Source organism: Aphelocoma coerulescens, chromosome 9 (genome assembly GCF_041296385.1).
Source record: "Aphelocoma coerulescens isolate FSJ_1873_10779 chromosome 9, UR_Acoe_1.0, whole genome shotgun sequence".
NCBI classification, from domain to species: domain Eukaryota; kingdom Metazoa; phylum Chordata; class Aves; order Passeriformes; family Corvidae; genus Aphelocoma; species Aphelocoma coerulescens.
Window position 1 is genome coordinate 1,694,736 of NC_091023.1, and position 25,864 is coordinate 1,720,599.

The 25,864-nt window shown below is 46.3% G+C and overlaps 1 protein-coding gene across 1 annotated transcript in view; it reads left to right on the top strand.

Moving 5' to 3' along the window:
• VPS8 (VPS8 subunit of CORVET complex) overlaps positions 1-25,864 on the top strand; it is a 68,736-nt gene that overhangs the window by 15,430 nt on the left and 27,442 nt on the right. Inside the window, exons 10-34 of the mRNA XM_069024000.1 lie at positions 318-471; positions 570-629; positions 1,410-1,517; positions 2,309-2,389; positions 2,899-3,069; positions 3,735-3,809; positions 4,278-4,313; positions 6,473-6,563; positions 7,645-7,691; positions 8,573-8,662; positions 9,056-9,102; positions 9,582-9,804; positions 10,557-10,646; positions 11,781-11,832; positions 12,093-12,135; positions 12,894-12,966; positions 14,843-14,962; positions 15,504-15,575; positions 18,070-18,189; positions 19,264-19,320; positions 19,690-19,772; positions 21,075-21,159; positions 22,154-22,252; positions 25,210-25,299; positions 25,769-25,815. Coding sequence (XP_068880101.1) covers positions 318-471; positions 570-629; positions 1,410-1,517; positions 2,309-2,389; positions 2,899-3,069; positions 3,735-3,809; positions 4,278-4,313; positions 6,473-6,563; positions 7,645-7,691; positions 8,573-8,662; positions 9,056-9,102; positions 9,582-9,804; positions 10,557-10,646; positions 11,781-11,832; positions 12,093-12,135; positions 12,894-12,966; positions 14,843-14,962; positions 15,504-15,575; positions 18,070-18,189; positions 19,264-19,320; positions 19,690-19,772; positions 21,075-21,159; positions 22,154-22,252; positions 25,210-25,299; positions 25,769-25,815 — 2,214 coding nt within the window. The remainder of the gene's footprint in view (positions 1-317; positions 472-569; positions 630-1,409; positions 1,518-2,308; positions 2,390-2,898; positions 3,070-3,734; positions 3,810-4,277; positions 4,314-6,472; positions 6,564-7,644; positions 7,692-8,572; positions 8,663-9,055; positions 9,103-9,581; positions 9,805-10,556; positions 10,647-11,780; positions 11,833-12,092; positions 12,136-12,893; positions 12,967-14,842; positions 14,963-15,503; positions 15,576-18,069; positions 18,190-19,263; positions 19,321-19,689; positions 19,773-21,074; positions 21,160-22,153; positions 22,253-25,209; positions 25,300-25,768; positions 25,816-25,864) is intronic.

Sequence of the window (25,864 nt, forward strand, 5' to 3'; positions counted from 1 at the left end):
CGTTTTGCCTTGGCTCATTAGTGAGAGCTGTCCTGCAACAGCTGCTCATTTTTCTCTTGGCCTCTTCAGCAGGAGGAAGGACAAGGAGGAAGGATTGACAGTCAATCTGATCAAGTCCATGAATTTCCCAAACATCATTGTCAGATAGGATCTTAAGGAATTCTTGTCTGTATCTGAGCAGCTGTATGGGATTACCTCCAGTGACACGTCAGAGGTGATCCCTGGAGCTGTGCAAGGGACTTTTTGGAAGGAGTATTTATGAAGGATCACTCGTGAGATTGTTGGGCTGCTGCCAAGCTGATCTGTGCTCTTTGCAGGAGGGTTATGGGAGTGAGGACGTGCGAGTCTCGGTGTCTCTTCAGTGGCTCCAAGGGGGAAGTTTGCTGTATTGAGCCATTACATGCAAAGGCTGATTTGAGAGACCATCCTATCACCCAGTATTCACTGCTGGCCATGGCCTCCCTCACTAAGGTAACTTGCTGCTTGCAGGAGGCTTGATGTGAGAGATCTCAAAGGAGAAGTTCTCTGCTATATACTCATTTTATTTTGCCTTGTTGCTTTTCTTGAAGATTCTGGTTATTGGCCTGAAGCCATCTCTGAAAGTGTGGATGACCTTTCCCTACGGCCGTGTGAGTAGTGAAGCCAAACAGGTGCTTTTTGGGTTATGGCTACAAACATTCTCTTGGAGGGAAGGAGATGAGATCAGGAACAGGTGTTTGGTACCACAGCACTGTGGAATTGCAGTGATAATCTGTGGGTCTGATGTGTGCAGATTATGGCAGAGAGGAGGTGAGAAGCTGCTTCCAGCTGTGCCTCTGTGAAGATGCTGATTTTCTCGAATAAGCAGGAGGGAGCCCCTCAGCTTCTTGTCTTTCCTGCTGCAGCCTGGATGCACCCACAGATGGGATGTTGACCTGATTATGGCTGCAATCACCTTGGACTGGGGCTACTGTTTTACATTAGAACCACACAACAGACCCCTTAATTACAGGGACAGGAACCAAGAGGATTTAGAGCATTAAACAGTCTTCTAAACTCTCGATTATTCACTTTCACTAGTCAATGGCATAATTCTTCTTGGAAAAGCAGCTGGGGGCAGATGTGGGATAGGCTGTGTTAGGAGAATGGAGACAAGGCTGGTATCAAACTGCAGCTTGTTATATGTATCCATGTGGGATTGGCTCTACCCTGAGCAGCTCGGATACCAGTGGTGTTATGTCTGGGTGTCCACTTTGCCAAGGACACACACTGCTGCAAAACACGTGGCTGGACCAAAGAGCACAAACTGCTGCCAGGAATTTGCTTTGCAGCCCCTGTGTACAAGGCACAGTCAGTGCAAAGCCATGTGTTCTGGAGCTGAGGGTCTGCCTGGTGTGCCTTAACCACTGGCTGTACTTTTTGTGTGACAGATGGACCCTTCCAGTGTCCCTCTGCTGGCGTGGCACTTTGTGGCTGTGCAGAACTCGGTGAACCCCATGCTTGCCTTCTGTCGAGGAGACGTCGTGCACTTTCTTCTGGTGAGCCTGGGCTGTTTTGTGCTGCATCCACGTGGTCACATCTCATCCACACATTCAGGCATTGAACCTCTGTCTCAGTGACAGTGTGATACCTGAGCATGCTGGGAACAGCTCCAGCTTCCCACTGGCTTGGGAAAACCAGCCTGGTGGTCACTGCTCTTCAGCTGCAGTGGTGCCCGTGCCTGGAGGCATGAGATTTATCTGTTCCAGAAGTATTGATTTGCAGTGTGTTTCTGCTGGAGGTATAAGAGCGTGGATTGTTTTCAGGGAGAGCATGTGAATTTGAGACACCATCTTAATTTTTGCTTTAAAACATGAGTCTGGGAAAAAATTGTATAAAACACTAAGAAAAGAGCTTTCAGTCCTGTTGGTGTTTGACTTCAGGGCATGGTGCTCATCCTGTTTAGGTCTGCAGCAGTTACACGTGCAGATATGGTTGTTTAGAGACAATTTCATGCTGATTTCAGTATGAGAGCAATACCTAGGCTTCCAAAAATCTGGCGTTTTGGAGTGCTAAGTTTGTTGCCCAGCTCTGCTACCATGTTGGACCTTAAGCTTTGTTTAAGCACCCCGATGTTGTGTTGTCTGGATTGAGTCCTCTTTCTCCCCTCTCATCTCTCTTGGTAAAAGTGGGAGAAAGAAAAGGGTGCATGTTTAAGCTTGTCTTGCTGAGATGCTTGTCTGGAGGGAGCTCCAGACTCCTGGAGTCAGTGTGGTGCTCTGTGGGAACTGAGAGGCTGAACTGAAGGAAGCCTTTGAGTCTGAGTCAGCCTTGTCTGATTTTTCTTTAGGTCAAGAGGGATGATACTGGTGCAATCCATGTCACGAAGCAGAGGCAGCTTCATCTGCACTATGATCTCATCAACTTTACTGTAAGTCTCTGTACTGCAGAATGGTTAAATTTTTTTTTGCACTGGTCTTGTAAATGTGTCTCAGTAGCTCTTAGTTCTATGCTCTTGGCTGTGTTTATCTGGTGATAACTAACTGAAAATGTCCTTAAATTTGGGACTCTGTGGAAAGCCAGCACAGTGTGGTAACCACCTGTGAACAGGTGGTGTAGTTGTCTTGGCTTTGATGCCTCTGGATAGAAAGTGTGCTGGAGCATAAACAGTGTGCCAAGAGGACAAAGCTCTGGTAGATTGCCATTTGTCTACAGCTGTTTTCTGTGAAGATTCCATGTAATTTCTCTCCAGGAGGACCCTCCCTATCTCTGCCTTTGAAGTGACGCCTGTGTGCAGTTGTAAAGTGGCCGTGTACAGTAACAAAGCTCCTGGCCCTGCCAGAAGTCCCAATAGGAGTACTCAGGGATATGGCCAGAGCCTGTTTCCTTGGCTCTAATGGAGAATGCATGGCTGAAATGTGGAATTTGGTGCTTTTGCAGTGGATCAACTCACGGACAGCGGTGCTGCTGGACAGTGTGGAGAAGCTGCACGTCATAGACCGTCAGACTCAGGAGGAGCTGGAGACTGTCGAGATCTCAGAGGTTCAGCTGGTCTACAACAGCAGCCACTTCAAGTCTCTGGCCACGGGGGGCAATGTCAGCGAGGCCCTGGTAGGCACTGGTGGCCTGTTTGTGTTGGCAGCTGTGTTTAAAGTAGGCCCTAAGTGGAAGCCTGAAGGGAAAAAGCCTTTTGGGACATCTCAGGAGTCACACGTGTTGGTGATGTGGGCAACTAACAGACAGCTCATGTTTCCTTTTGTGCATTGAAGGTTGTAGGAGCTGCTCCTCCCTTGCCAAGCTTTGGAATATTCTGTCTAGGATAAAAGCTGATGTGCTTTATTCTTTAAGAGGATTTTTTGCTTAATACACCACAGACTGGAGCACTGGTTCCTGGCAGTCAAACTGCTGTTGTAGCAACTCTCACTTCAACAATTGTCTTCCCATCTGTGTGCCCTACACATTTGCTCTTGAGGAAGATATGTGAAGAAGCAGGTGGCAAGGAAAGGGCCCCCATAACCTTTTTGGCACCTGAGGGTAGGCACAGAGCTCTATTTCATCATGTCTTTGGGTAGCCAGAGCTCAGCAGCTCTTGAAGCTGAGTTCACAAGCAGGAAGGAGTGACAGCAGAGCTCTTTGACTCAGCAACCTGTGGTGTTCTCTCCTGCCTCATTTTGATTTCTGCATTACAAAGGATCTTGGAAGTGTATTTATGTTGTTTGGGAAATTTGACAAAAACAAAAGGCAGTTTTACTTGTATGTGATTTTTCTCCCTGTAGGCACTGGTGGGAGAGAAAGCTTGTTACCAGTCTATCAGCAGCTGTGGTGGTCAGATCTTCTACCTTGGAACTAAGGTAAGTGGGGGGAATTTTTCAGTTAAAATACTGGGCATTCACTGATGATGGTAGCTCTTCTAGAAAAGGGCAATTTGTCTTCTGTGGAGATGTGTACTGGGAGTGGGTTCTTCGTGCACTTATGTTGTGGGGTGAAGGAAATGTGCAATAATTTGGTTTTAGCCAGGGTATGGGCTGAGTAAGACATTGTCATCGTTTCACAATATCCTGATTCATTCAGCTCCAGGGTAAACTTAGCCTTACTTTACTGACATCTCTGTCCTAAGCTTCTCTGTCTCTGTTATAAATGTGCTAGGGAATAAACAGAAGAAAATAAGACAGCAGCTAAAACTGGGCTCCAATTTAGACTGCTTGAGGGTTGCTTTATTTAGTTATCTGTACTGGCGTGCTGTGGTGGATATGTGGGGCACTACAGGCAGCATGAGCAACTGCAAGTAAATAACTTCCAATCTCTTTTTTCTTTCCTAGTCTGTTCATGTCATGACATTGAGAAGCTGGAGAGAGGTATGTTGGGAGGGAAACTGTACAGCTTAGGCTTGAGCTGCTTAAATCTAACTCAAAGGAGGGAGGGAGCATTTGTGAAGCATTTTCTGGGTGCTGTGTTCAGGATCCCTGATTGCTGCACAGAGTCAGTGCTATGGATACACTGATTTTCATGGTGACACTGGGACTTCTGCTTGCATAAATTTGCAGGCTGAATGGAGTCCCTGTTCTCCCAAACAAGGGCACCATGCTCTGTGTCAGCTTTGGTTAGTGCAATGCATGACTTAGGAGGAGTGTGTGATGCAAGCCTTCTGTCTGCCACACAAGCATCCAGGAGTGAAAGAGAACCTGCTTCACTGGAGTTTGTCCCCAGCTACTGCAGGAGCTGCATCATAAAATCCATCTAAGACTACCTAGAAAGTTCATGGGATTTTAGGTCCTTGTTGGTTGAAGATTTTTTTGGAACTTCATTTCTCTGACAGCTGAAACCCCATCAATGCCCACACTAAAGTTTTTAGTGATCTATTTATGTCTATTCCTGTGTTGTACTTTTCACTTGAATCAAACAGCAGTTTTCCTTCCTGCATCACCACTTTGCAGTATGTTTATTCAGTGTGTGCATGTTCTCTCTCAGGCTTTGTTTTGCAAGGCCAAGCAGTGCTCATTCATCTCTCTCCTGAGGTTACTTTCCCATTCCTTTCTTTATTTGTAGTCCCTGTTCTCTGCATGTCCTGTGTGCTGGATTTCTTGGGCATAGGCAAACAGTTTGCCACATATTGCTGGGTGAGATCTTACAAGTGCCATGCACAGTGTCACCCCTTCTTCACAGTCTCTGCTAGACGTGTTATTTCTCATGCATCCTTGAATCTGATTTTTCTATTCCTTTGGCCACGTGATATCAGTGACTTGGGCACTCTGGAGATTCACTGGTGCCCTGTAGCCAGTGATTTCTGCTGAAAGTTGCTTGTACTGTTGGGTAGCATCACTCTCCTGTTACCAGCTTCAGGGGCACATCTCTCATGCCTTTCTGTTCTTCTGTCTCACCTCACATGCTGCCAGTTGGTTGTCAGCAAACTTCAGTAGTAAATTCAGCTTATGCCTATATGTAGAAGCCTTCAATGAATCCAGAATCACTTCATGACTGACTCCCAAGGAAATCTGGTAGCCAATTCTTTGCAATCTGATGTTTCTCCTTTAAGCAGTGACCTTCACCATTTTTCCTCTTGGTTGCTTTAGGGCTGTTTTCCTCATTCGTGGCTATAAACTCCTTCACGTGACATTGTATCAGGACCTTTAATAGGATATGAACAGTTGAGCTCTGTTGAGCTTTTAGTTACCAAGATCACTTCTCTCTGCTGGTCTTGCCTCCAGCCATTTACCACTGAATTTGGTTTAGTAAGCTGTAATGAAGAGTCTTGTTCTGATCCATGATTTCAGGTACAGATTTTCCTGGAATTCACAAGTCAAATACAATCTGTGCTCTGAGACAACCCCTTTCTAAGTTACTGCAGGGTTTCTGCTATGTTGCAGTTGTGCCTCTTTATCATATCACTTAACCAAGAGTTTGAATTGAGTGTGTGATGATTAGGGTGAAGCTGAGAGTTAGTTCTTGCTGCAGGACAGAATGCTGGGCTGAGACCTGGAATCTCTCCTCTCAAACGGTTCTTTGACACTGTCCTATCATACCAAGGCCAGTGGTGCTTGACCTTGGGTGTTAATAGTTCCTTAAAGCAGAAAACACTTGTGACTTGTGATCTACTTCAGTCCTTGCTGACTGTGAGCTCAGGAGAAAGTAGGGGATAGGATGAGGACACGCTTTGCTGAAAGCATGGCAGAGTTGTTCACTGTGCTCTGAGTGATGGGGCAAGGATGGGGAATGGAAAATGTTTATCCTTTGTTTATCAGACAGTCAGCAATGCTGGGGGTCTCCATCCATCAAGCATCTGACTTAAAACGTCCCCCATAGGGACTTGATGTACTGGAGCCTGACATTTCTTAGTCCAGCAGAAAATGTCCACTTGAGAGCATCTCTTTGAGATCCTGTCCTTTACTGCCGTGTGGTGAGAGCTGCTGAGGTGTCCTGTCAGGGACTGTGACCCACTACTGGGAAGTGCTGGTCTTAAAGGGGAGGGAATCCTCTTTTCTGTAGTTCTGAGGTTGAGTATTCCTTGTTATTTTAGAGAGTTGACCACCTTCTGAAACAAGAACGTCTCACAGATGCCCTGGCTCTTGCTTGGTCTTTTTATGAAGGTAAAGCAAAGGCTGTTGTAGGTAAGTTTGGGTTTGTTTGCTTCTAACTGAAACCTCTAGGGATGGTTTTAAACATCTGCATGTACAGGAATCACTTTTTTTTAGGGGAAGAAAACAGAATTGAATTGAATTGGAGAAAATAGGATGTGTTGCTTTGGGTTTGGCAGAAGCAACCTTTATATGGAGTAGTTTGAGTTTTTTGGATGGTTTTTTAGCCATACTCCCTTTAGCAGCTTACTGATTTCAAATGAAAGTCAGACTTGATCTATGTGTGACTCCATCCTGTTGTCACTTTGCCATGAAGAAGGTGGATCCAGATGTTGAATATCCAGCCTGCTAAAATATTCCAGAAGGCCATGCATGAGCTGCAGGAAGCTTTCAGTGCGATTCTCTGTCAGCTCTGCCAAGCAGGTGCTTTGATCCAGGTCAGTCCCCTGACTGTACAAGGAACTGAAAGGATCACACTGGCTTTTGGCACCACATTTCCTACAAAGGAGGTTGCTTGAGAAATATATTAATTATGCCAGAAACTGCCACTTGTGTGGTCTGATTTGTACTGGACACATTGATTTTACAGCAAATAAGTTCAGATGGCGTTGACAGATGAGATGCAAGTTCCCAGGACAAGATCCTGCTGTGAAATTGCTGGTATATGAAGATGTGTCTTGTTTTAATGCATGGATATAGCACAATAAAGCAGATAGTAATGCTTTGAATAATGAAAATCTGTCTTTTTGAGTTGGCATTTACGATATTTTCCCCTTTTAGTGCACTTTATTCAGCTTCTTTGCATCAAGACCTCTTCCAGCAATTACCCTCATGTACAGTCTTTGACAGCTCTCCATTAATTGTTCTCTCAGTGTTAAACAGCACTTGCAGCTGTTCTTGCCAATCCTGTGCTGGAACAGTCTTTAAGTGAGAATAAACCTTTTGGAAGAAGAAGGGGCTAAAAGTAGGGCACAAAATTGTGTATTTACATATCCTGACCTCTACATCTCAAGGGCAGTGACATTAGCATCTGAACTGCGGAGTTTTTGTATTTCTACTGGTGGCTTAGATGAGAAAAGCTTTGTTTTTCACCCCACTCCCTCATTCTTTCTAGGCTTGACTGGGGACACGAGCAAGAGGAAAGCAGTCATTGCTGACAGAGTGAGTCCCTGAGCTCTTCCCAACTGGATTTTCGTGTGTACTGGTGTGATACTGTGTTCCTGAAAGGAACAGCTTCTGTCCTCCATGAGTTAATTCAACTGACTCTAGAATATGTGCATGTGTCTATCTTGCTGAAATTGGGAGCAGAATTTTAGAAAAAACTTGGAAATACCATTTGGGTAGGGTGGGGATAAAATCTGCAGCATTAGCAATCCAAAAGGTGACATTATCATCCAGGCCTGGAGATCTCTGGTCCCCTCACAGTGAAGAGAAACCTTTTGTGTAGGTAACTGTGGAGTTCCCTGAGCTTTGGTTGGCACATGTCCATCAGTATGTGACTTGCTGACTCCCAGGATGGAAACTGTGCTCTGTGTTTATGTGGACATGGAATAAACTCTTCAACTGCTCCAGTTCAGTTGTTACAGGAAGTTGCTTTCTGAGAGGGGTGTGTTTAAAATACACACTTCCTGCAATAATTATTTGGCTTTACTCCATTCTTATTATTTTGTCTGCAGGGAGCTATGCTTTGCTGTGTAATATACTTTAACTTAAGCTTTGGGTAGAATCATGGCCTAGATGAGCCTTGTGCTTCAGGATGTGTTCACCAGCCTGAAAACTGGCTGTTGGGCTGGCTGCCCAGCTCTGTGGTCAGTTAAAGTTAATGCAGGCCTTCAGCATCCCTCTGGGCACTTCTGTGCCATTGTCACACCACTATCTCTTGGCAGCCTCTTCCCTCTGCTCCGTCCTGCCCCCAGCACTTCATACCCAAAACGGGACAGCAGAGTTTACAGTGCTGCCAACCCCAAGCCAGTCTGAAATGTGCTACCAAGCTGGGCCTCAGTATAGGATTTGAATGAGTTTTCTTATTTATTGTCATTCAGATGGTTGAAATCCTTCTCCATTACACTGATCGGACTCTGAAGAAATGTCCTGACCAAGGGAAAATCCAGGTTATGGAGCAGCACTTCCAGGTATGGTGCTCCAGAGGACTCTTGCAGAAATCTTTGGGGTTTTTTAATTAACTTTGTTTTGCTGCAAACATTACTTGTCTATTTTTGAAACACCTTGCTGTGGTTCAGCTGAACTCTCACCTGTTGTGTGCACTCATGAAATCAGGACTTGGGTATAGTGGGTGGCAGAGCAGAACCTGTGTGCCCTCCGTGCTCTGTGGGAGCGTCAGCAGAGCTTTTTTCCATATGCACCAGCATATGGAAAACCTGTAACTGTGCCAGCTACTAGCTGAGTCAGATACCTCATTGTTTCTGCTCTGTCTTGGCCAGGCTGCATTTCATGCTTTGCAGGATGTGCTGCTTGGCAGGGTTTTTGCCAGTCAGTCCCTACAATTTGTTGTGTTTGTTCCCCAGGATGTGGTGCCTGTCATCGTGGATTACTGCCTCCTGCTGCAGCGCATGTAAGTCTGGGCGGGCAGGCCTGTCCCCCAGGGCAGACCCCAGCACCCCAGTGCTGTCTCCTGTGGTGTAGAGGAATTGCATCACCTCATTTCCTAGCATATGTCACATCACAGTTCAGAGGAATGCCTAAAAACAGGTACCAAAGTCAGGAACTCAGTACTCACACAAAACCATCTCTTAAGTTTGCATTGATGTGTTGAGGAAGAAAAGTTGCTTTGAACCAGGAACCTGCCTTGATAGATTTTCCCATCATCATCATCATCACTCCCCTTCTAACAGCACTTTTTCTGCTGCAGCATCCATAGCTGATGTATGCTGTGTAACTCACCCCAGTTACACATTACACACAAGAGGGCATTCACTTCCTGAGGCTGGGAGATACAGAGAAAATGGAGTTTAATTTGGAGCCCTTGGAAAGTAGATAAGCAAGGAGATTTTAATAAAATTATTTGATAACTAAACTCTTCCTTCCTCCTAGGGATCTATTATTTAACCAGATATATGATAAGATGAGTGAGAACTCTGTAGCTAAAGGCATCTTTCTGGAGTGCTTGGAGCCATATATCTTGAGTGATAAGCTGATGGGAATCACAGCTCAAGTGATGAAAGACTTGCTGCTTCACTTCCAAGACAAGAACAGGTTGGAAAACTTGGAAGCCTGCATTGTGCATATGGATATCACCAGTTTAGACATACAGCAGGTGAGTGGTTGTGTTGCACACTGTATTGAGCTCCTCTGAATAAATCAGCAGTTACAGCATCTTGTGCTTCTAAGCACAGCATCGCATGTGGGCTTTCCCTGTGTCCCTGGGATTTGATCCCTGGGATCAAATTCAATGAATTGGGAATTGTACAGTGTGGCTGTGTTTTGCTCCCCCAGTTTGTGTGTTGGCTTAGGTTAATGCATCAGCAGCTGAATGTGGAGGAAAATCCTTAAGGATTGTTCCCAATCACTCTTTCCCATTTTGAGTACCTTACCTGACATCAAAGGCTGCAGGAGCACAGAAAGCTGGAGCTGTTTGTGTCAGCTTGGGTACTTGCTTTTGCACAACCATTAGTGGAGCAGGGGGGTGTTCCTGCTCAGCAGTCCTGTTTCCTGATGGCATGGCTTTCCATTTCAAGGGTGAAGCTGCTTGGAAACTTGATGTTGTAATTCACTAACCCAACCAGACTGCTGCAAGCAAGGTTTTTGAAGGAACTGGATTTAATCTTTAGCCTCCTATGAATGTTAGAATCTAGACAGACAGATTCTGTGCTTGCTGCATGAGCAATAAGTTGGACACTCCTTTGGGGGTTTAGGGTCTTCGCAGAGGCTGGTTCTGAAAGTGGAAATTCTCATTCTGCTTTAGATGGTACTCTTGGGTGATGGAAGTGTGAGGACAGGGCCTGGGGAGTGAGAAAACTGTGAGCTAAGAGCAGCTGTGTAGCTGCCCTGTGCTTTGCTGCCTTGCAGGTGGTTCTCCTGTGCTGGGAAAACCGCCTGTACGATGCCATGATCTACGTCTACAACAGCGGGATGAACGACTTCATCAGTCCCATGGAGGTACGAGAGGTGCTCTTGCAGGAGGGTTGCTGGGGTGTGCAGCACACATTCCTCCTGAGGAACAGCATTTCAAACCCAAAGCCTTATCTTATTCTCTGTATTCTGTGTTCTTGCTCATTTCCATTTCAAGGGGGAAATCATGTGTGATATGTGCAGTTTATTTGACTGGATGCAACAGAGAGAAGTAATTTGTAACTACTGTGCTTTAGAACACCAAATTCCCTGCTGAGGCAGAAATCCTCTGCAAAGTTAGGGCAGGAAATATAGTCATGTTAATAAAATATAAAGGAAAAGCAGCAGAAGATAATAACTTGATGATTTAAGGAGACTGCGTGTACACAATTCATACAAAAGGCCAGAAACAGCCCTTGCTCAAGACAGGCCCTGTTCTGAGCATTTGGGAGACATCTCTCAGCAGGAAGCACAGGACTCACTGTGAGGCTCTCTCTGGAGGCCCTGTTCATTCTGCTGGTTATCCTGGAGATGTGCCAATGGCTCTATAACCCCAGCGTGTTTCACCATGGAAGCACTGCTGGTGTTTTCTCAGTAGTGCTGAAATAGAGAGCTGGGACCATTGGAACGGGAAAATCTTCACCTGTCTGAGTTTTAGCAGCTGTAATCTCATTGGATTTTTCTCAGGAGGGAGGCTCTTTAGGCAGCCATGATTTTCAAAAGGCCTTCCAGAAACTGAGCAGTAGCTGTATGAGTACAGATAACTTTGCTTTCTAGAGGGAAGTGTTTAGACAAGTCCTCATTCTACGTGCCCAAACTAGGCTCTGGTTACCCTGCTGGGTGGGCTGAAGGTTTGTTTAGTGGCAGGAGATACAGGAACAGGATGTGGGGCAGGTGGATTGTGCTCTGACTGACTTCTGAGACTGCTGAACATTGCTTTGCTTTAGTGTGGCCTGTGCTCAGGGTTAGAGCTGATGGAATTAAAGCTGTTTTTTCATAACACCAGTTGTAAAAAGCATCTTTTGCCATGTCTTGGAGTCCTCTGTGCCTTTTTAATTAAAAGACGTGGTGATAAAGAGTTTCTGTGGGAAGACACCCCATTGATCTCTGCTTTAAAACCACACAGGTTCTTTGCTTTGAGCTTTTCTAGCTGCTTGAGCACTGCCTTTTTTCTTGTTACAGAAGCTGTTCAAAGTCATTGCTCCTCCACTGAATGCTGGGAAGTCTCTCACAGGTACAGAATTCTTTCCCTTTGAGGGTTTGTAGTTTTGATACTTGGTATTTTGAATATCCGTAGTCACTTCCAACAAAGAGATGCAAAAAGGGAATACATACCCCATACAAGGGTCTTGGAGAACAGAAGTGTTCTGGTACTATTTACTGTGTGTAAAGCTGCTCAACTTTGTATGATAAACTCTGTGTGTGTGGCAGAAGAATTGCATCTCTGTCTCTTGTCTTGTGAAGAAAGGGTGACAAATAATTTTTGTTTTGTAGATGAGCAGGTGGTGATGGGTAACAAGCTGCTTGTATATATAAGGTAAGGTCCTTCAGAAAGTGTGAGGTCTTGCGTAGTGGTGGCACCAGATTTTAAACTTGCTGTAGTTGCAGAACCTTAGTGGGAGCTTCAGGTTCTGAGAGATTGTGTAAAGTAGCAGTGGGTACTCACTGCAGCTCACTTAAATTTACCATCCCTTCTTGTTGCACGTGGTGTGTGTGAATAGGAGGGATCAAGTTGGAGGCTTAGAGCCCAAGTTACTGCTGATGTACATTTTTAATTTCACAGTTTGGCTGGAGTGAGTTTTGTGTGTGAGAGACAGAGCTCCTTGAGCAAGGGCTCTGTAGCCTCATGTTTTGTAGCATGTTCTGGCCCTTTCTGCCCTGCCTTTTGGGATAGCTGTGCTCAGCTGCTCCTTGCTGTGTTCCCTGCCATTTGCAGGAGCTTGCACAGGAGGGATTCATTAGTGAATTCCTCTTTCTGGAATCTGTGCAAGATTGTGAAGTTAGCTTCTGCATTACTCGAGCTTCCTAGAATTGATAATTTTGTGAGAGATACCGAGTTTCCCCATTACTTTCCTGCTGTGGAATGACATCCCCTGCATGCAAATTCATGCAGTGTGTTGGCTCAGTGTGTATTAGCAGCAGTGCTGCCCTGGATGCTTCTTGCTTTCATGATTTACAAAATAAATTGGTTTGCCTTGTGTTAAGAGCATCCTGAAAATTAAGTCAAAAATGAACAGTTCTCAATCTCTTTAATGTCAGGGTGTATTAAAATGCCTTTCCCCTCCTTTTCTGTAGCTGCTGCTTGGCAGGCCGTGCATATCCATTGGGTGATATTCCTGAAGATCTGGTACCTTTGGTGAAAAATCAGGTGAGAAACCTCTTGCAAGGCAACTTCCCATACAAGGCTTTTTGAAGAAGCTGCATATGTCTTGTCTCATGGGTTTCCAAGGGAACATTGTTATCAGTCTGATAACTATCTTTGTGATATGAGTGTATCCTACTGTAATCACAAAATTAGCTTTTAATGGATGAAATCAAACAGTTGTTGTTGCCTGAACATTTAAACTTAGTATTTTTCTTTTAGCTGTAAATTGAGGTGTGGGAACACAGAGTTCTCATTGATTGGGTTTTTGCCTTATTCTTTACCACAGTTACCAGAAATGTGTAACTGTTTCTTCTTTGTAAACTTAATGTGTCAAATATGGGAGGGTCTTCCCATTTTCAAATGCACCTGACAGGGGATTGACACTGGGGAGAAATGTCTCTAAGTAGCTCTTGGTTGTAGGTTTCTTGAGGGCTTTTCACTCCTCTGGACTAATCTGACAATTTTTTGAAACAGAGGATGTTCCTGATCATCGTATTTGTGCTCACAAAACTTCTTCCTGAGTTTCTGGCTGGTTTTACCACAAATTTTTTTTTGATGTTTTTAGCATTTCACTTCAGTTTCAGGGTTCCAGTGAGATGAACTGCTTTTTCTTTTGCACTTTCTCTTTGCAGTACAATGGACCAGCTGTTTTTTGAATGAGGGGTGGGTTTTTGTTTGTGGTTTTTCTATGTTTGGGATTTTTTTCCTAACCCAGAATTTGTAGCTGTATGTGTGTGGTAGCTCTGGGTTCCTGCAGCCCCTTTCCTCAGCGGCTGTGCAGACAAAGGGGAATCCACTCCCCTTTGCTGGGCCAAGCACTGGCTGTTGCCCTCTCCCAGGATTGTTGGAATGTCCCCTGCTCAGGCTCTGAGGGGAAGCAGGAGCCCAGTCAGCAGCAGCAGCTCTGGGAAGAGCCTTCAGCCTCTCCTTTCTGTGATTCCTGGTGGTGTTCCTGAGAGCTGGGCTAAAGTAACACCTTTTTGTCTGGTGGGTTGGTTTTGTTTTCTTAAGCATTCCTAGCTGCCAGATTTGGGATCAAGGAGGCCAGCAGGGAAGGTGTGGATCTGAAAGGCAAGCTGCTAATTCCTGCTGGATTCACTGCCACTGTGCTGACAGAAAATTAACTCAGAACAGGAGTAAATGAGGGAACATGCCACTTGCTGAGGATGGCTGGGAGAGCACATGACCTGTCAGTTGTCCGTGGGATGCCAGTGTGTACCCAACACATAGTCCCGAGTGCTGCTCCAGCCTGGAGCCACCTGCTCCCTTCCTGCTGGCAGCCAGCTCTGCTGTGAGCCTGGGTGAGACACCTGCAGCTGGCTCTGCCCTCTTGGTTCCCTGGACACCTCTGTCAGGGGCTCAGTAAAAGGAGTTTATTTTGGAAGATGCCCTCAAAATTCATGAACTGCAAAGTCAGTGGAAGAGACAGAGCTGAAAAGCACCTCAGTGAGTCAGTGCAGTGCCAAAAGCTTTGTGCCTCTCAGTGAGGGGGCAGATTGACTGGCTCTTCCCAAGTGAACTGCTGACAAGAAGAGGAGCTGTGCCCTGGATAAGGAGGAGTTGCACAGCTTCCCAGGAAAGCTGCCAGGAAGGGGAGGGAGTTTTCTAATTTCACACGCTTCTGTCTGCAAGTATAAATAAGCCTTTATTTTTGTTTGATCTTAAATTTTGATTGATCTTAAATTGGTTGGTGAGTGTAAGGAGAGGAATTTTTTCCTGCTGACAAGCAACAGAAAACACCACTCAAATAAGAACTGATGGACTCCTAAGGGGCTTTAAAGCTGAAGTGCAAAGCAGGTAACAGTGCTGCTTTCCCAAACACTTGTGCTGCCAGTTATCTGAAATCCATAGGAAACCTTTGCTTGCCCTGTCCTTGCAGGTGTTTGAGTTTCTGATCCGGCTGCACTCATCTGAGGGCTCTGTGGATGAGGAGGTGTATCCCTACGTTCGGACCCTGCTGCACTTCGACACACGGGAATTCCTCAATGTGCTGGCTCTGGTAAGAGATGCTGGCTTTCTGAGAGGAAAATGCAGTGCCAGTTCTCCCATCATCAGAGAGGTTCCTGTTAATAAATCCATGCTTTAACTAAACCAGGAGTTCCTGACTTGGGGCAGGAACAGTTCTGGTGGTTGTTCTATAAGATATCAGAGGGAATCACAGTAGTCCTTTGTGGCCTTAAATACAGAGTGATGAACATGACATTACACATGTCTGCTGGCAACAGAGGCTGTCTTTAAAACAGAGGTAAAATGAGAATAATGTATTTGTAAAGAGTGTTCTAGTACCTACCTCTGTCTCATGCATGGAGATCTGTCTTTCTTATTTTCCAAATTTCTAGAATTTCCTATGTCTGTTTGGACCCATTGCTTTAACCTGAATGTGTAAAAACCATTTTGGTAGTTACAAAAGAGCAAATTATATCTTGGGACCTGCTGTTTAGGGATATGCAGAGAAAGGACTGAAACCAGCATTGTCTGTTTTCTGTTTGCTGCTATTCTGAGGGATTGTGCTCAAGGTGTCAGTGTTTTGCCTCTTGCAGACTTTTGAAGACTTTAAGAATGACAAGCAAGCTGTGGAGTATCAACAGAGAATTGTGGACATTCTTCTGAAAGTGAGTGTGCCTAAAAATGAGCTGTGTTTGTGTCTGACTGATTGTATGCAATGCTCTGCAGTACAGCCTGTAATCTGGAGGAGGTGTTTCCAGTCCTGCCCTGGCTGACACCTCTGAGGAGGTGCTGGGCAAGAGCATGGATTCACCTCAGCCAAAGCTGTCGGTTGGATATTCAGAAGTGATGATTCATGCCCTTTAAATATGCTGACAGAGAGATCTCCTTTGCTGTGTTTTCCTTTGGCTCTCCTTTCCTGGGTGATACTTTGTCAAATTTCTCATCTCTGCAGTGTTAAGCTTATTTTTATCTGCTTCTCATTGGATCTACTCCCTGATTCCTTCTGAGCAGGTAAAAAGGTCCCAGATCTAAGGGATCCCAGGCCTTTCAGATCCTGTGCTTGGCAGGGTGCCACTGCCTTTCTGCTGAATCCCTGCTCCCCGTGCCTGTAAACACTGTGTTTGGGATGCAGCATTTCCAGGATGACAGGCCTATCTTTAGTTTAGGAGGGAAGAGGAATGTCAGTTATCAGCCTGGTGCTCTGGAAATCACTTGTCATCCCCAGCCCCTGTTCCCAACAATGGATGTTCCCATTAAAAGCCCTCGCTGCCAAGCACCGTTTGCTTTCCCCTCCAAGCTGTCACCATTAATCATGAGTGACTCTGCTTGGAAGCTGTTTATGTATAAACATACCATAAGGAGCATTTCCCTGTCCCTGTCATCACTGATAGATGAGACAAGGGCACAGTGAGTGACTCGGGTGGCAGTGCTGCTGCAGTGGGCAGCGACATTGCCTGCCACTGTGAGGGGTTTTGTGAGCCTGCCCAAGGAGGACGTGGCTCTGAGGGGTATTTTAGCTCTGTGCTGGCTCAGCCCCTCTGGTTTGTGTCCTGAGCTGCTGTCAGCAGGAGGTGGCACACTGCAGCCATGTTCCAGAGCTGCTGGGGATGTGTTCCTGTCCTGGCACCAACAGCAGGAGGGCTGCAGCGTTGCATCTTCAGGCAAACAGTGTGGTGTTACGAGAACTGTCAGTCTGGAATCTGCTGTCCTTTTGGATAAAAATTAAAAGCTCTTGGAACTTTCAATTTAAATTTGCCATTAGCAGTAAAGAAAACACCTAGGAAATAGCTGGGCTTTTGAAATAGTTTGGTGAATGCAGACGTGCTGCTAATGCCAATCAAAACCTTGCCAAATGTATCATCCATGTGGCTGGCCTGCAGCCTCTGGAAGGTTGCTCTGTTCCAGGGGTGTAGTATTTTCACCTTCACATAGACTGACAAGGACCCAGTTTGTGAAAAACAAAGCTAAAAATTAATAAAACACTCCAGATAGTTCAGTGAATAATATTTTAATGGTGTTAGGTAATGCTGTTCTGACTAGGGTCCTGTACGAAATAGCATTTTTAGACAGAAAATTAAGACTAGGAAAGAATGATTATGTTGGCTGGTGTTTCAAGCAGAGCTCTGCTTGATTCTCTAATGTGTCTGGCCTGCCTGCCTCACTTGTGTCACATAACCATTAGCATCTCGTGGGGGTCTGGAGCTCTGGGTCACTTGAAGAAATCAATTGACTCCTGCCAGCTCTGACTGAATGAGGTTATAAGCTGTGAGCTGCTCCATGGCAAGGCTTTGCTACAGCAGTTCTTAGATCCTAGCTGACAGAATTTTCCAGGTGATGGATTTTCTCCCAACTAAACACACTGCTTTTAGAGGAGACTCTCCAAACAGGGCCATTTCACTTTCACTTCGGGTTTAGGATTTTTTTAGAAGCAGGAGACACCAAGTCAGGACACATCAGGCTCGTGTTTTATACGCCACACAGGTGAAAAGCACTTCTTGGGTTTCCAATCCCTTTTGTAGTGACTCTTAGATACTCCTTTTTTCTGTAATTTCAAGTCAGCACAGCCAGAAGTTTCTCTAAATATTATTAGACTAACAGCTAATTCAATGTGAGAAAAGCTTTTCCCCAAACCTGCAGTCATTTCTTAGCTATTAGAGGAGTTCTTTGCATGCCACAGTTGAAGTGGTGAGTGCCCGGGGCTTGAAATGAGGTGTTTGGGGGTTTTTCTTCTATAATAATTATACTTTAACAATGTAACATTTCTCTGCTCAGAAGCTGTTCCATGTCCCATGATCAGCACATGCTACAGAGGTGGAGATAAATGTGGGTTTGGAGCCTCTTCACACCTGAAAGGCAGGGACATGCAAGAATTCTTTCCTTGAGTTTATGGCAGAGAGGTGGAGCCTCTTCAGCTTTGGGACAGAAGTGCTTTAGCAAGGACACATCCACTGTCTGTGTCTTCAGGTGACACAGCTGCATGCTGGGGAAGGAGACTTGTGTTTGACCTTCAGGATGGACTAACACCAGGAGGTGTCTGGGGTAGGAGGAGACACGATGGCTCACAGGGATTTGTCCTTGTCCCAGTTACTTTCCCAAAGGCAGTTGCAGAATCAATCCCTTGTGGGTTTATTTTTCCCTTTTCTCTCCAACATTTCTCAGGTCATGGTGGAGAATTCTGACTTCACCCCATCCCAGGTTGGCTGTCTCTTTACCTTTCTTGCCCGGCAGCTCGCCAAGCCCAACAACACCTTGTTTGTCAACAGGACACTGTTTGACCAGGCAAGTATTCCTGAGTGTGTGTGGCATTCCAAGCAGGATGCCCCACTGCAGAAAGCGTGGCCAGTGCTGTAGGCTGGAGCAGGTCTGGAGGTACAGGTGGCATCTTGCTGTGCTATTGCTGTGGTTTCCCAGGAGCAGAGTGGGACAGATTGTGGAAGCACAGTACAGTGTGTTTCAGCTTGGCTGGAACTGCAGGAGAAGCAGCATTACATCCTAGGAAGTGTTCAAGGCCAGGTTGGATGAAGCTCTGAGCAATGTGGTGTGGTGGAAGGTGCCCATGGCTGAGGGATGGAACTGGATGGGCTTTAAGGTTCTTTACAGCCCAAGCCAGTCTGGGATAAGGGGTGTCAACTAAGATTACATTAGTGAGCTTACAGAGCCTGTAAATGTACCTTTCATTTTTAGTTCAGGTGGCCACTACCTTCTCTGCTGTTTGAAAAAGGCATTTACACCAATGCATGTCCAAAGCTTGCCTGAGTTAACTTTGTATCCCAGCTTAGGTCCCAGAAATTCCTGGGACTGAGGAGCAGGCTTCACTGGCTACAGCAGTTGTGCTGTGATGATAATAGGGATGTATGACCACTAATAAAAATGAATTAGAATATATATGTCCTTTGTCCTAATTTAAGACTTAACAACTCTGTGGAGGCTAAACACGTTTGGGTGAAACACTTTCACTCCACATAGATTAAATTTTGTGAATCACATAACTTCCTGTTTTCCTGGTGAGATGGTACAGTCCAAGAGAGAGAGTCAGTGTAGTGGTGCCAGCTGTTTGTGTGTAGTCTGAAGCACAAACATGGGGTTCCCTGGGTTCTTCTATATTCCCTGGCTTCCCTAAAGTTTGGTTCTAGATCCTGGTGCAGAGTCCTGTGTTTCCCTCCCAGGAGTCTTTCTGCAGTTCTCTGCTGTTGCAGTATTCCCAACTTGGTTCCAAGAGCAGGTGCACTCCGATGGCCCCGTTGTGTGGTGGTTTGCTGTTGCCACTGCTGGTGCTCAGGGTGTGCTGGTCAGTTTGTGCTCCTGGCTGTGCCAGCCAGGCCTGGCTCACACCATCCTCTGCCCCTGGCACAGGTGCTGGAGTTCCTGTGCAGCCCGGATGATGACTCCCGGCATTCCGAGAGGCAGCAGGTAAGAGCCTTCCAGGGAACACTCCTTGGAGCACCAGGCAAGGCCAGGCTGTGGAGCAGAGTTTGGCCTCGGGAGTGGGCAGTGGGCTTTGGGTCACATGCCAGAGACAGGGGCTTGGGAATATTGGGCAGTGCTGGGCACAGCAGGAGGGAAGGGTCCCACCCCAGCATTGCCCGCAGGAGGAAGAACAGGCAGGAAAGTTCTCAATAAGCACATGACCTTCCTAGTTAGAGGCCAATCAATTAACAAATCACTAAAGTCAGCCCTGTGTTCTTGCCAAGTTCAATGGAGCAGGAGCAGTGTACTCGCAGTGGCACTGGCTGTTCAGCTGCTGCTGCCCTGTAAGTAACTGGCATTCAATCTCTGCAGGTCCTTCTGGAGCTGCTCCAGGCAGGAGGGATCGTGCAGTTTGAAGAGAGCCGCCTTATCCAAATGGCAGAGAAGGCTGAGTTGTGAGTTGCTGGACACAATGTATAAAAACTGCCTTTAGATCTTGTGTATCATATTGAAATACTGCCTTTAAAGCTCTTCCACAGCTCTTCTTTGCCTCCACTTTTGTTGTTTCTACTTTGCAGCTGTGCTTGGGGTTATTTTCCCTGTGCATTCACAGTATGCTTCATTTAAGATGTTCATGTTTAGTTCCAGACTTTCTTTCCTGGGTGTTCTTAGAGAAAGCATTGTTAAGAAAAGAGGGGGTAGAGCTGTGGAAACCCTTCAGGAGAAACCCTGTGGGACTTGATGAGTTTTGACATTGCCTATCCTAGAGCCCAGGCTGTGTTCAGAGGTACAGCTGTATACTGGAATGCTCTACCCCTGGCAGATGGAGATGCCTCATTGGGGTGAGACCCACAGGTGGATTTAAAAGCATGAAGGGGTCTGGAGCCACCCCCATGGTACTCATTTTAGAATTGAGTAGGAGAGACAGAAACAGTATCTGGAAAGGCTAAAAATTTCCAGCATCTCCTTTAGATGCTTTATGATTCCAGAAAGAGTCTGTCATGCCAGAACAGAGCCAGCCAGGGAGGGCATCTTCATCCAGGCCGTGAGTTTGGGTGTTTCATGAATGAATCCAGCATGCTACAGAGGACCAGAGGGAGAGCAGTGGGGGGTGTGCCATGCCTGCTCTCCTGTGTGTCCTAAAAGGAGTAACTCGATCAAATTCTTCACATTCAATAAACACTCCTTTTCTCCTTGCTTCGGAGAATTTGACAGCCAGGCCCCCCAGCTCAGCCACTTCCATCAGAGCTAAAAGGTAATATTAATTGTCAGACTCTTCATTTGGTTTGCCTCAGTTACATCTGATTTTATGTAAAGTCTCAAAATATTGAAGATGTTTATTAAAATGTGAAGGCAGGAAGCTGTGTCATAACACATTGTTGAGTCATGTTCAGTGAATTTCTTCAAATTAGTGTAGTGGATTGACCTAACTTAGAGGAGAGTGTTGTGGAAACAAGGAAGATCATCTCTGACAGCAGAACTTGTGAGACCTGATTTCATTAAGGATTGTTGTCCTCTGTCCCTTGCCTCTCCCCTCAGTAACTCCAGTTTTCTCTGTTCTGGGTGCTAATTCCCCAGAAGAGGGAGGTTGTTGGGCAGGTTGGCCTGGGGCTGGTACAAATGTCACTCCAGCACACTGGAGCCACCCAGCCTGTGTGCTGAAAACCCCAATGTAAGACACTTCCAAGTGCTGCCTACCTGTTGTGCTGGCTCAGCTGAGTGGTTTTCCTGACGTGGGAAGTTTCCCTTCTTTTCAGCTACCAGATTTGTGAGTTCATGTATGAACGGCAGCTTCGCTATGACAAAATCATCGGCTGTTACCTGCGGGATCCCCTGAGGAAGGTGAGTAACCCTGGTGCTCCTGGCCTCTCTGTGTCATGGCCATGCAGCCTGTCCTGCTGGCCACAGTGACTGGGCACAGCTGCCTTGCTCTTCTAGCATAATTACCTTAAAAATGCCCTTAACAGTTGAGGTTTCTTAGTTGTGATCAAACTGTTTCTGTTTGTCTAGTGGAGAGGAGGTGATTTCTTTTTTTTTAAAGTCTCAGAGTTTTCCTTTATTTTTAAATGTAGTGCTAGTACATCAAACCTGAGTGCAAGGTGGGATTTACTGCAGGTGTGGCTAACTTCAGTACTTCTTTGTTTCTGCCCTTGGTCCCTACGTTTCTTCCCCTGGATACAGGCTCTCTGCCCTTATTGTCTCTCTGCCATTACCTTCTGCATGTGCCTCAGCTGCATACCTGCCACAGTTTTTGAGGCATTCCCTTCCACCAGCAGAACTTGGGATGAGAGTCTGGCAAATGTGACCTCACCAGGTCCTTCTAAACCTACAGTGCTGCATGTTGTGTGGGTGAAGGAGTCGGAAGAGAAGGTTGTGATGGTGAGGTGGTTGGAGACCATGACACAGGAGAGCACCTGAGCTGGGGCCAGTGCAGGAGAGCCTGGGGGAGAGGCCAGCATCAGGGAGGAACTCAGGAATGTGCTGGGAAAACTGAGCTACCCTCTGGCCATGTTCTCTCTGCCTGTGCTCCTAGCTCAAACGAGGTCCTGTCCTTTTTCCCTGCGAGCAAGGAGACATTTTTAATAGGGGAGGAACAATTTTCTTTGACCTCAGTGCTTAACACATTAGCACCAGGTTCCTCTTGGCTCTCCTTTCCTGGCAGTTCTTCAGGAGCTCTTTAGGGACATACAGCCTCCCTGCAGATCACTCATCCTGCCCTGCTCAGAGAGGAGTAGCCCTGAGGCCATGAGGCTGTTGGAAACACTCTCCTTTCCAAAAGCCAGTGCTGTCGGTGCTGCAGAACACACTGCAGCATTTATGGGTTTGTGCCTTGCAGGAAGAAGTTTTCAACTACATCCACAACATCCTGTCCATGCCTGGCTACAGTGCTGAGGAGAAGCAGCTGGTGTGGCAGAAAGCTTTGGACCATATAGAGGTAGGTACATCCTGCAGTATATCCTGCACCCACGGCCCCTCAGCTAATGGCTCTTGGATCTGCTGGCTGCTCTTCCGTAGCACAAGGGTCCAGTGCTGAGTCACAGCTGTTGAGACAGCTCTGACCTAAGCTCAGTGCTCTCACACGTTAGGGTAAGTGCCTCTCTCACATTCAGGCTGGCTTCCTTGCCTTCCTGGTTTCAAGTGCTGCTCTGTGGATAATGGAGCCTTCTCAGGGGGTGATGGGTATTGAGTGCTGTGGAGCAGGGGAGGGATCCATTAGCAAGTGTTCATCTCCCGAGCATGCAGCAGCAGCAAGGCAGGATATGGACATCGCTGACCTCACAGGCTGTGGGATCCAGTTCCTCATCCTGATTCCTCACACTGATAAGTGCATTCAGCCCTGGTGCCCCATCACTGCTAACCTGGGGGATGATGGGGTCATGACTTCTGTGTAAGACACAGGCTGCTGCTAGACTTCTCCAGCTCATAATTTTCAATTTCTGTCTGCTTCAGGGAATGGAGATGTGTCGGAAATGATTGTCCAGTCAGTAGATGTGGGGAATTTGTAATATTTCTAGTTCCTATAAAGTGCTGTCAGTCCCTGCCAGGGTGATCTGGAGATAAGCCAGGAAAATAATTCTGTCTGTAAAACAAGCCTTACAGACCACACTCCTTAGCAGAAAATGGCCACAGAATCTGTATCCTGTGAGGCAGACAAAAAGCTAATGGGCACATCAAGAGTACTTTTAGTTTCTACCAGCATCTGCAAGTAGTGCATGACTAATGAGAAAATGGACCAAGAGGGAGACTGATTCAAAAGACAATGCACAAAGAAGCCCTGTGAATGCAGCTGTCTGACATGTGGCTCACTGAGCTCACAGTCCCTCTCCAGAGGCACTGGCAGAGCTGTGGGACTGGTTGGCATGGTTGTGCTGGGGCTGAGCAGGCCTGGTGCATGGCAACCTCATCAGAGCAACTGGGGTTCCAGGTTGGGCAAGCTGCTGTCTGCTGTGCTGCTCCTGTGTCTGCTTCCTTCTTCTACTGCATCCCTGGTCCCCCAGAGAGCTGCTGGGCTGGTGATGGGCTCTGTGGGTCACCTTTCTTAGGTGCTGTCACTGAGATCAGCTCCCTGTTTCCTTTTGGCATCTTCTGTTTCCCACAGTTGGTGAGCAGCATATACAATTCCATGTGGTTTAGCAGCCTGCTGGCTGCTGTGGGCTTTTGTCCTTTTCCATTGTGTTAATCCTGCTCTCAGACATTCAGGAGACTTGAAACAGTAAATAACACTTTACTGGGGTGAAGCTGTGATTTCAGCTCTTTGGACAACTGTCATTTGCTGAGGTATGAATGCAGCAAACCAGCCTCTTCAGGCAAAACTAGCAGTGTCTGGAGAGGATTTCCTGGTGATTGTATGGCAGAAAGTGGGGCTTGTGATCAGTGCCACTTCTCATTTTCCCCATTATCCCACAGCCATTGTTGCTTGATGTTTATCTTCAAAAAATAAACTGTTCTCTTCAGTCACAGTACCGGTGGTTTTGTGCCCTCATGCCTTGTGTCAGTACTGTCCCCTCAAGGGCTGTCTGAGCAGTACCATGTTTGCAGATTGTTGGGAGAGGATGGAAACCCAAGCCCCAGACATTTTGCTGGGGGATGGGCTCTGAAGGTTGCACTGATTCCAGGCAGGGAGATTGGGCCAGCTCCCTCCAGCCTGCCAGTCCTACCTTCAGCAGCCCAGGAGACTCCCAGGGAGGGTTTGTCCAGAGAGAGAAACAGATTAAGGCAGTCACACTGCATCCTTTCGGTGTCCCTCTGCACTGCTGTGCTTAACATCTACTGGATGCTTTGGATTGCCTGGGTTTGTGGGTGAAGGAGTCAGGGGGATGCAGTGAAGGGCTGAGCTTGTGCAGTAAAGCTGTGGGGTCAAACACTGCAGAGCTGCTCATGGGGTGGGCAGGTTTTCCTTTGGAAACCTCTCCAAAGGCGTCATCTGTGACAGCTCTTCCTAAAGAGCTCATGGAATGGTTGGGCTCTTCCTTGCTTCCCTTTGCCCCAGTCTGTTGCTGGCTTGGCTGTATTCAGTGGCTGCTATGTCTGTCTGGATGCCAAGCTGCTGCTAAGGAACTTCTTCAGTTTGGGTTTTTTTCCAAATGTACATTTCTGAAAATTTTCTTTCTTTACTGCTGTAACAATTGTTTTTGTTCAGTAAAGCAGTGTTTTCTTGGTTTTAGGTTCAGCAGGGGCGTTTGGGAAGGGTTACCAGGTGCACAGTATTGTTTTGCAGCAGTTGCTTTTCATTTATTTGGAAGTGTGGATGCATTTAGAAGGGTTAGAAGCAAAAAGCTCATGTTGTGGGTTGTGTAAACTTGTATGATATGAAGCCTTTTAGCTCAAGCTTGACAGAAGGCAAACCCACAGGCATCTAAATGATTTTTGTTTCCTTCTATTACAATAAAGAAATTGCTTTTTCATGTCTGGACAAGTATCAGTTACGGTGAACAGTTACAGGAAACTTGCTTTTAAACCTCTGATTTGGTTCAGTTCAAGCCAGTTAAACAGTTTCCATTGGACTGAGAAATTCCCAAGGGCTGGTTGTTTCCTCTTTCCTGCTGGCTCACAGTTGGCACCGGGAATGTCTCATTGGCAGGGGGTAAAGGCAGCTGTCAGAAAACTTGATGAATAACTTCCTCTCCTTAAGACTGAGATGGGTTCTTGGTGTGAGGAGTTTGGTGTTCTTCAAGGCCTGGTGTGTAGCAAAATCATCAACTTTCAAAAGTTTCTTTTTACCAGCTACCCTTCTATTTTTCCTACATCTCTCTTCATGCAATGGTGTTTGTTATCCTACGCTGCATCTAGGCAAAGGTGCAATTACAGTCTGGATGGACTTGGTGATGCTGCATAATTATATTGCCTATGAGATCAAAAGTAATTAATTTGGTTGTGTTTCCCTCCCCAAAGGAGCTGCTGGTGCTGAGCCCAGGTAAAGCAGCTGACTTGGCAGCCATTCACTTCAGCGAGCAGATCGAGAGCATCATCTCAAACCTGCAGGTGAAGTGTCAAACTCCATTAGTTTGGGGCTTCTGTACAGTGGGGATGTCATTCCTGGAGGAAATGATTGCTAAGAGTCATAGTGAGTTGTTGCTGTGTCAGAAACGGAAGAAAAATAGGTGAGAGTTGCTCACTGAAACAGAAGAAAAATAGGTGATAGGTGCTCACTGATAGGAATTGCTACATCTCAATTATTTGGCCTGTTTGTAGAGTTCTGGCCATAAAAATGTATCATCTCAGAGCTGCTGGTTGCAGCTTTTAGTTGGGGTTCAGTATTGCTTGGAGTCCCAGAGCAGAGTTGCTGGCAGCAAACACATCCTCAGAATATTTGTGCAAGACGTGCCTACAGCAGCTCCTTCAGCAGGCACCAGCTGGGAGCTGTGTTTTCTTCAGTGGGTATGGTTCAGGGATCACTCCTTTACAGCACATTATTTAAAATAACAATACTCTGTCTCCTCCTGTTGCACAGGACCAGTTCTTGCTCTTCCAGTTCCTGAGGAGTCTCCTTGATCCGAGGTATGTAGAAAATCTGCCCTTTTTACAAACGGCAGCTTGAAAACATGGA